Source organism: Dreissena polymorpha, chromosome 11 (assembly GCF_020536995.1).
Source record: "Dreissena polymorpha isolate Duluth1 chromosome 11, UMN_Dpol_1.0, whole genome shotgun sequence".
Lineage (NCBI taxonomy): Eukaryota > Metazoa > Mollusca > Bivalvia > Myida > Dreissenidae > Dreissena > Dreissena polymorpha.
Window position 1 is genome coordinate 10,197,063 of NC_068365.1, and position 11,035 is coordinate 10,208,097.

Consider the following 11,035-nt stretch of genomic DNA (forward strand, 5'->3'; position numbering starts at 1 on the left):
ATTATCCAATGGTGTACAATGCCATTTGGCGTGCATCATCCTCTTATCCATATATATACTCATTTCAAGTTTCAAAGAAATCTCCCAAAGCACTTTCAAGATATGGCTCCGGACACAAAAAAGCATTTTCCAAGATACAAAGAGCCATAACTCTTTTATTAACAGATGGTGTACAATGCCATAAGGCGTGCATCATCCTCTTATCCATATATATACTCATATCAAGTTTCATTGAAATCCGCCAAAGCACTTCTATGATATGGCTACGGACGCAAAAGTGCCGGACGGACGGACGGAAAGACGGACGAACAACGCCTAAACAATATCCCTCCGCCTATTGGGGGGATCATAACAAATCAACATTCTTATGAAAATATTAATAATCATGAGAAAAAAGTCATAATCATGAGAATGTCTCCAGAAATCAATATAACAGATAAAGTACCATAGTCAAATGCATTAATACTACATCAAAATAACAAATCAACATTCTTATGAAAATATTACCATTAAAAATTATGAGAAAATATTCATAATCATGAGAATGTCTCTAGCAATAAAGATATCAGATAATATACCATACTTTTCTTACTAGGATGTAAAAACCAGGTCTACTACACAGTTAAAAGAAAGAACAAGAGGGCCATGATGGCCCTGTACCACTCCACTGTTTTTTTATGCGAAAAAAGCGTGCAATGCGCATGGGGTAAAATGTACTCAAGCATGTGACTTTCTCTTTCTATCCCTCGTCCACCCACACATCCCTAAGACCAACAGGCCTGAGAATATTATGATAATCTAAAGATTATTTCTTTATATTTATAAATGTAAATTTATTCAGTAATACATTTGACTTCTAAGATCAATTCATAACTTATATTAAGAAAATTATAAAATGGTCAGAAATATATATGGATCGTTGAGAAATTGACAATCATATCCACAATTCATGAGTCACGATTCACAAATGGAACAACGAATCATAAGTAATTAAAAAGCAGCATATACGATAGTTAAGAACATGGCAATTCATTAATTCCAACACCTTCTCTTGGCTACAAAGTTTGCGTTTACCATGCAGTATCATATATTGACTTTCCTTGAAATAATTATGTTCATGGAAGTTGTGTTTTTAATATCAATAAGATATTATTAAACTGGTTTAAACACTACAAAAAAGACATGAAATTAACATGTCATCCGAAATATATTTATCCGGATATATGGTCACTTTCGACATATTTGAATAAAACCCGACTTTGTTCAGTTTATAAGAAAAACATGCATAACACATGTTCTTAATTCAATTCCTTTGTAAGCAGTCACCATCTGATCTAAAATGGCACTAAATGACAGGGTTTAACAAGAAAATCAGAAGAAAACAAAAAATCGCCATTTTTTCCCACAGCTTCGTGATCCAATTTCCGATGGTCTGTATAAATATTGATTTCCAAAAAATAAATAAGTAGTTGTGCATTTGCTTACATGTATTGGTAGATTTTTTATTGGTAAAAATCTCCCATGCTTCAAAAAGTAAAGATAATGTCTACAAACGGACGCAGAAAGACTTGATTCCCATGCATGCATGTAGGTTTGTTGTTGTTGTTCTTGTGACCTTGGAACTAAATATGAAAACAACGTCTTAGACTGGTCCGCGCATATGCAGAAATGCTTTCGATCGTGCTTTTGAACTGATGGTTTATCATATTAACGGCAAAAAAGCTTATAAATTTAATTTCTGTGTAATTATGGGAAGATTAAGTACCAAATGCCATGCTCAACATTCCAATAGACCATAACTCCTACTGAAGAGTTTGTTTTCGTTTTGAAAACAGGACTTCCGGTTTCAAAAAGGAGAAATTGCTCATGATGAGCAATTTCTCCTTTTATCACAATGATTTCTACCCCACCCAGCCAATTTATAAATAGTCTTTACAATATTATTTCTCGTCTGCAATCTCTTTCAATTTCGGGCAGTCAAAAATGTGTCGTTTGGTAAAGGGTTAACAATTATGGATAGTTAACATGTTGGTCTACCTTTCACGCTCAACATGTATGCATTTATCTCTTATAATTAAAAAGTTATTCCAAGTGTATTTTGATAAACTTTTAGTTTGAGAAGAAAATAGTTTATTCATCCCATAATGAATAAATAGCAAAAACGCATAAACATGCAAAGTTCAACGACTTCCTGTGGCCATGTTTTTTGACGAATTAAATTTTCTTGAACAACTTTTTAATGGGAGCCTTCAATGGATAAATTTGGCCCCAGGGGCATAATTTGAACAAACTTAGTAGAGAACTATAAGATGTCATTATATACCAAATTTGGTAGCCCTAGGCCCAATGAATATGGACAAGAAGATTTTTAAAGTTTGCACAAAAGAGGCTTTATATAAGCATATGTTCAGTTGTGTGACCCCCGGGGCAGGGTCAAATTTGAGCCCAGGGGAATAATTTGAAAAAAATTGGTAGAGGACTAATAGATGTCACTACATACCAAATTTAGTAGCCCTAGGCTCTATAATTATGAACAAGAAGATTATTAAAGTTTGCACAAAATAGGCCTTATTTAAGCATACGTTCATTTTTGTGACCCCCGGGGCAGGGTCAAATTTGACCCCAGGGGCATCATTTGAAAAAACTAGGTAGAGAACTTTGAGACTTTAATACAGACCAAATTTATTAGAAATAGGCCCAATGGTTATGGACAGAAAAATTTTTAAAGTTTGCACAAAATAGGCCCAATATAAGCATATGTTCAGTTTTGTGACCCCTGGGCAACGGTCAAATTTGATCCCATGGGCTTAATTTGACCAAACTTGGTAGAGGACTATTAGATGTCACTACATACCAAATTTGGTAGCCCTATGCCATACGGTTATGGACAATAAGATTTTTAAAGTTTGCACAAAATAGGCCTTATTTAAGCGTATGTTCATTTTTGTGACCCCTGGGGCAGGGTCAAATTTGACCCCAGGGGCATAATTTGAACAAACTAAGTAGAGAACTATTAGATGTCACTACATACCAAATTTGGTAGCCCTAGGCCCTACGGTTATGGACAATACGATTTTTAAAGTTTGCACAAAATAGGCTTTATATAAGCATATGTTCCATTTTTGTGACCCCCGGGGCAAGGTCAAATTTGACCCCAGGGGCATAATTTGAACAACCAAAGTAGAGAACTATTAAATGTCACTACATACCAAATGTTGTAGCACTAGGCCCAATGATTATGGACAGAAAGATTTTTAAAGTTTGCACCAAATAGGCTTTTAATGAAAATTCAATACTGCTCCAGCAGCTGGAGTTTCACTTCTTTATATTTATATAAGCATATGTTCAATTTATTGACCCCCGGGGCGGGTTCAAATTTGACCCCAGGGGCATAATTTGAACAAGTTTGAAAGAGGTTCACCCCAGGAACATTGGTGAGAAGTTTTATCAGAATTGGACTTGTAGTTAAGGAGAAGAGAAAGTTTAAAGAAAAAGTTAACGCACGCACGCACGACGGACACAGGACCATGACATAAGCCCCGCTGGCCTCTGGCCATAGGAGCTAAAAATCTTCATCCAAGAAAAGCTATTGGCTTAATTAACAGAAAATACTGAAAAAAAAGGTTTGCAAGAAAAAAAGTCTAAAATATAATAACAACTTCTATAATTACCACAACAAAGATGCAATCAGATTGAAAGTTACAGTAATAATTAGTCATAAAAGTCTATTCAAATGACTTATCTGTATTTTGTTACACAGGTTCGTGACAAAAGAAAAAAAAATCATAAACAAAAGCTGCATTAAAGAAAGCTGATGGCCCCGATAAAAGACTCATCAGTTGATTGATAAATTGGTCCTTCTGAATAAGTTTTATTCCAAAATTATGTCAAGGTCAAAATGATGGAGGGTGACAAGGGTGTGGTGATGGTGATCAAAAACATCATTCATGCAAGTATGACAGCCTAGAAGCATTTTTTATTTTAGATGAAACAAAATAATAACAAAAAAGATTTGTGTTTGAAAGTTACATTCACAATTATGTAAGCTTTGGGGGAAGTTTAACTTATGAAACCAGTGTCTGAAAACTTAAATGTTTCCATATACTTAGATTAATAACTGTAAGTTTATGCATGCAATTATATCATTTCTGTTAACATAACATATAAATGAATAATATGATACCTATTAAGAAATTATTGCTTAATTAAAGATAATCTATTATCAACCTCTTCTAGTGATCAAAGTCCTGCCTATGAAGTGTGTTTGCCGCTGCCCGAGAGTAATGAACATAAGAAAAGCATCATGCGAAAATGGGTCTCATGTCATATTCTGCCAGCCTGGCTCAACAAAGCCTGCGCATTTCTGCAGCATAGTCATGAGCTAACCTTTCTGCTAATGAGTCCAAAAAACTAAGGTGACCACAGCGAACAAAGTAGCACTTGACCTGACTGCGCAACAACACAGGTTGGTCTGGGGCTACATTTGGCGCATAAGGCATAAGATCCATTTTTGTATGATGCTGCTAAGATTGTCTAGACACACTTCTACAATTGAGCCTTGTTCTCAGCTTGCAAGTGCGAATGGTTTCGTCCCAGACATGAAGGTCTGTCAATCAGGGTGACTCCAGGACAGCTATTTGCTGTCATCATGCAGAAAGGCAGCAATGTCCACACATCTACTTTGGGATCGAAATATTCAACTGTGCTAAGACCCTCCTTTCCATCATAGCCACCCACTACATATAACAGTCCATAGTAAGAAACCACACCTGAAAGATATAAACAACAGAAGACGTGAGTGAGTGATAAACAAAGATGTACACAAATCAACATATAGAGCCAGAATGCAGAGCTTTTCCTCCTCGTTTGGGTATATGATCCTTCAAAACTTATAAACTCTTCATTTCTTGATTACTCATCTTTACTAAAAACACATAAAAAATTTGCAATTTTTAGACTGGATTTGAGCAAAAAGTTACTCTTTGATATCAGAAATATGACCAAATAACAGCCATAAAATAAGCAAAAAAAATCCTTAAAAATATATATTTATGTAACTATAATAAAAATACATCCACTTCAAAAAGTGTGATTGTAATGTAATGCTTCATAGCAACAATACTTTGCAAAAACCACGCACATCTAAGCAGATTTACAGCTTTTGCTTACAAATACACACTTCACATGCATTCAAACAAGAATTGACAAGTCATAGTGTATACTACAGATAATCATTTCTGATTCATTATGTCTACTGGTATTGTATATGAGGTACATTACAAACTATTACAGATTTTACCTTTAATGCCAATACCATGCACATAAACAATAGCAAATTAAGTGGCATAACACTTCAGAACAAGTTTTTTTACCATACAAGTATGTTCTGAAGTCAAAACAAAACTACCATATATCATATCCAGCTGTCAATATAAAACAATACACATTATGTTTTGATGACCTGTAACACTTTGCTAACAATTACAATGAGATGCGTCATGCAAAGATGTGTATTATGCCATATGCAGCCAGGGTAGCTTCAGACTGGGCCTGTTAATTTGCGCAGTCTCGTAAGGAGCTACCCAGTATGCTTTAAAGCCCAACAATGTTTCCTGGTCTCATAAGTGGACAGAGTAGGTCCAGACCAGACCACAAAAGGACCTGGACTCGTTGAATATGAAACCTGGATTCAGAGCGTAAAATCCTGAACTTGGAAAAAATTCAATCATGACATCCTCATAATGGGAAATTCGCATCATGAAATTAGTAATTTGGGGTCTTATTGATTACTTGGTACCTAATTGCACATACCCATTAAAATAATCGATAACAGGCATGCAACACTGACCATTTGGTACTAAAGTTGGTATGAAAAGCACACTTTAATAAAGAACAAACACAATCAATAACTTGTTGTTTTTCAACTCTAACAAAACAATGTCTCTCTCTTTCATTCGCTTAAAAATATCAATAATGTTTGATATTTTATGTTCACGCTGGTGTTTGCATACCTTTGGCACAGCAGTATTAAAGCTGCTAATAAGTCGTTGGAACGACAGTTCCTGTTTGTTGTACATAGATTGTTCGTGTAGCTAAACGTTGTCAAGCAAATATAACCATGTGACTGATGACTCCGTATATTTATTGTTCGCGTAGTATTTACTATTATTACACATTTCAGTAATAACAACAATCAGATTAAAACACGAAAAGTAAAATCGATGGAAATATACACTGGAAACAGCTCATTCGATTGACTCAAGTGAATAATGGAACCTGGACTCAGTTAATAAGGAAATTGGACTTCATGAATATTGTACATGGACTTAATAAATAATTGACCTGGACTCAATGAATATGGGACCTGGACTCAGTGAATATTGGACCTGGACTCAGTGAATATGAGACCTGGACTCAGTATATATGGGACCTGGACTAAGTAGATATTGAACCTGGACTCAGTGAATATGGGGCCTGGACTAAGTAAATATGGAACCTGGACTCAGTGAATATGGGACCTGGACTAAGTAAATATGGGACCTGGACTCAGTGAATATGGGACCTGGACTCAGTGAATATGGAACTTGACTCAGTGAATATGGGACCTGGACTCAGTGAATATGGAACCTGGACTCTGTGAATATGGGACCAGGACTCAGTGAATATGGGACCTGGACTCAGTGAATATGGGACATGGACTCAGTGAATATGGGACATGGACAGAGTGAATATGGGACATGGACTCAGTGAATATGGGACATGGACTCAGTGAATATGGGACATGGACTCAGTGAATATGGGACCTGGACTAAGTGAAAATGGGACCTGGACTCAGTGGATATCAGACCTGGACTCATTGAATATGGGACCTTGACTCATTGACTATGGGACCTGGACTCATTGAATATGGGACCTGGACTTAGTGAATATGGACCATGGACTCAGTGAATAAGGGACCTGGACTCAGTGAGTATGGGACCTGGACTCAGTGAATATGGGGCGTGGACTCAGTGAATATGGGACATGGACTCAGTGAATATGGGACATGGACTCAGTGAAAATGTGACCTGGACTCAGTGAATATGGGACCTGGACTCAGTGAAAATGGGACCATGTCTCAGTGAATATGGGACATGGACTCAGTTAATATGGGACCTGGACTAAGTGAATATGGGACCTGGTCTCAGTGAATATGGGATCTGGACTTAGTGAATATAGGACCTGGAATCAGTGAATATGGGACCTGGATTCAGTGAATATGGGGCCTGGACTCAATGAATAAGGGATCTGGACTTAGTGAATATGGGATATGGTCTCAATTAATATGGGACATGGACTCAGTAAATATGGGACATGGACTCAGTGAATATGGGATCTGGACTCAATGAATATGAGACCTGGACTCAGTGAATATGGGACTTGGACTCAGTGAAAATGGGACCTAGACTCAGTAAATATGGGACATGGACTCAGTGAATATGGGACATGGACTCAGTGAATATGGGACATGGACTCAGTGAAAATGGGCCCTTGACTCAGTGAATATGAAACCTGGACTCAGTGAATATGAAACCTACACTCAGTAAATATGGGACATGGACTCAGTGAATATGAAACCTGGACTCAGTGAATATGGGACCTAGACTCATTGGATATGGGACCTGGATTCAGTGAAAATGAGACCTGAATTTAGTGAATATGGGACATGTAGTCAGTGAATATGGGACCTGAACTCAGTGAAAATGGGATCTGAACTTAATGAATATGTGACCTGTACTCATTGAATATGGGACCTGAACTCAGTGAATATGGGACTTGGACTCAGTGAAAATTGGACCTGGACTCAGTGAATATGGGATCTGGACTTAGTGAATATGGGACATGGACTCTGTGAATATGGGACATGGACTCAGTGAAAATTGGACATGGACTCAGTGAATATGGGACATAGACTCAGTGAATATGGGACCTGGACTCAGTGAATATGGGACCTGGACTCAGTCAATATGAAATCAGACTCAGTTAATATGGGACAGGGACTCAGTGAATATGGGACCTAGACTCAGTGAATAAGGGACCTGAACTCAGTGAATATGGGACCTGGACTCATTGAATATGGGACCTGGACTCATTGAATAAGGGACCTGGACTCATTGAATATGGGACCTGGACTTAGTGAATATGGGACCTGGACTCAGTGAATAAGGGACCTGGACTCAGTGAATATGGGGCATGGACTCAGTGAAAATGGGATCTGGACTCAGTGAATATGGGACCTGGACTCAGTGAATATGGGACCAAGTCTCAGTGAATATGGGACATGGACTCAGTTAATATGGGACTTGGACTTAGTGAATAGGGACCTGGTCTCAGTAAATATGGGATCTGGACTTAGTGAATATAGGACCTGGACTCAGTGAATATGGGACCTGGACTCAGTGAATATGGGGCCTGGAGTCAGTGAATATGGGATCTGGACTTAGTGAATATGGGATCTGGACTCAATGAATATGGGGCATGGACTCAGTAAATATGGGACATGGACTTAGTGAATATGGGATCTGGACTCAATGAAAATGAGACCTGGACTCAGTGAATATGGGACCTAGACTCAGTAAATATGGGACATGGGCTCAGTGAATATGGGACCTAGACTCAGTAAATATGGGACATGGACTCAGTGAATATGCGACATGGACTCAGTGAATATGGGACATGGACTCAGTGAAAATAAGATCTGGACTCAGTGAATATAGAACCTGAAAATGAAACCTAGACTCAGTAAATATGGGGCCTGGACTTAGTGAATATGGGACCTTGACTCAGTGAATATGGGACCTGGACTCAGTGAATATGGGACCTAAACTCAATGAATATGGGACCTGGACTCAGTGAATATGGGGCGTGGACTCAGTGAATATGGGACCTGGATTCAGTGCATATGGGACCTTGACTCAGTGAATATGGGACCTGGACTCATTGAATATGGGACCTGGACTTAGTGAATATGGGACCTTGACTCAGTGATTAAGGGACCTAGACTCAGTGAATATGTGACCTGGACTCAGTGAATCTCGGGTGTGGACACAGTGAATATGGGACCTGGATTCAGTGAATATGAGACCTTGACTCAGTGAATATGGGACATGGACTCAGTGAATATCTGAAATGTACTCAGTGAAAATGTGACGTGGACTCAGTGAATATGGGACCAGGACTCAGTGAATATGGGATCTGGACTTATTGAATGTAGGACCTAGACTCAGACAATATGGGACATGAACTCAGTGAATATGGGACATGGACTCAGTGAATATGGGACATGGACTCAGTGAATATGAAACCTGGACTCATTGAATATTGGACCTGGACTCATTGAATATGGGACCTGGACTCAGTGAATATGGGACCTGGACTTATTGAATATGGGGTGTGGACTCAGTCAATATGGGACATAGACTCAGTGAATACGGGACATGGACTCAGTGAATATGGGACCTGGACTCAGTGAAATATGGGACCTGGACTCAGTGAAAATTGAACCTGGACTCAGTGAATATGGGGCATGGTCTTAGTGAATATGGGACCTGGACTCAGTGAATATGGGACCTGGACTCAGTGAATATGGGACCTGGGCTCAATGAATATGGGCCTGGACTCAATGAATATGGGACCTGGACTAAGTGAATATGGGACCTGGACTCAGTGAAAATTGAACCTGGACTCTGTGAATATGGGGCATGGTCTTAGTGAATATGGGACCAGGACTCAGTGAATATGGGGCCTGGACTTAGTGAATATGGGACCTGGACTCAGTGAATATGGGACCTGGACTCAGTGAATATGGGACCTGGACTCAATGAATATGGGCCTGGACTCAATGAATATGGGGCCTGGACTCAGTGAATAGTGGACATGGACTCAGTGAATATGGGACCTGGACTCAGTGAATATGGGACATAGACTCAGTGAATATGGGACCTAGACTCAGTAAATATGGGACATGGACTCAGTGAATATGGGACATGGACTCAGTGAATATGGGACATGGACTCAGTGAATATGGGATCTGGACTCAATGAATATGAGACCTTGACTCAGTGAATATGGGACCAGGACTCAGTGAATATGGGACCTAGACTCAGTAAATATGGGACATGGACTCGGTGAATATGGGACATGGACTCAGTGAATATGGGACATGGACTTAGTGAATAATTGACCTGGACTCAGTGAATACTGGGAGTGGACTCAGTGACTATATGGCATTGACTTTGTAAATATGGGAATTGTTCTTAGCCAATATTTGATATTGACTAAGTGAAGACGGTTTCTGGTATGGCTAAATATAAACACATAACGGAACCACCTTGTGATCCTTGTGAGCTCTACTGCGCAAATTAATTGTTATACCAGACACTCACTGTTTTCTTTCCCTTGAACTAAAAATAAAAAATAACCTGCATATACACGACATATTTGCATGTCTGCGAGTTGCGTCCAAATGTTGGTCTCGGGATTGTACATCTCTACAGATTTGAGGCACCGTTCTCCGTCATAACTCCCACCTCTTCACCACTGTTTATTTCTGTCCATTTAGTTAGGAGTAATCAGAATATTAACTTTATGATGTGGCGAGTTTGTACTAGTGTTGACTATGCAGGAATAATTTGAACACACTTTTTATAAGACCAATAGAGAATGTCACTCTTCAAATATGAGACATGTCGACTAAAGACTTCAGAGGAGACAATATTTAAAAGCATTGGGCTATTCAGGTCTATGGAAACGATGTGAGTCTCTAGGCTCAGCCAGATATGAATTTATTCACCCTTTTAAAACGACCAGTATATCTTTGTATACATGTAGTCCTAAAGTCCACTACAATAACTCTGAACATTAGAGGTCCGCGATTCTTGGAACTATTTACCTCAATATATATCATGTAATTCAAAGGGTTAAAATATCAAACAATATTACATTTACAAATTTTAAAAGAAGTTTTCTCAATGAGCATTTCTGTGAAGCTCCGTCA

The 11,035-nt window shown here is 38.6% G+C and overlaps 1 protein-coding gene across 1 annotated transcript in view; it reads right to left on the reverse strand.

Moving 5' to 3' along the window:
- Positions 1-3,475: 3,475 nt before the first annotated feature.
- The window catches only part of LOC127851277 (kelch-like protein 2), an 8,747-nt gene continuing 1,187 nt past the window's right edge, over positions 3,476-11,035 (reverse strand). Inside the window, exon 2 of the mRNA XM_052384928.1 lies at positions 3,476-4,769. Within this exon, the coding sequence (XP_052240888.1) occupies positions 4,546-4,769 (224 nt within the window). The 3' untranslated portion in view covers positions 3,476-4,545. The remainder of the gene's footprint in view (positions 4,770-11,035) is intronic.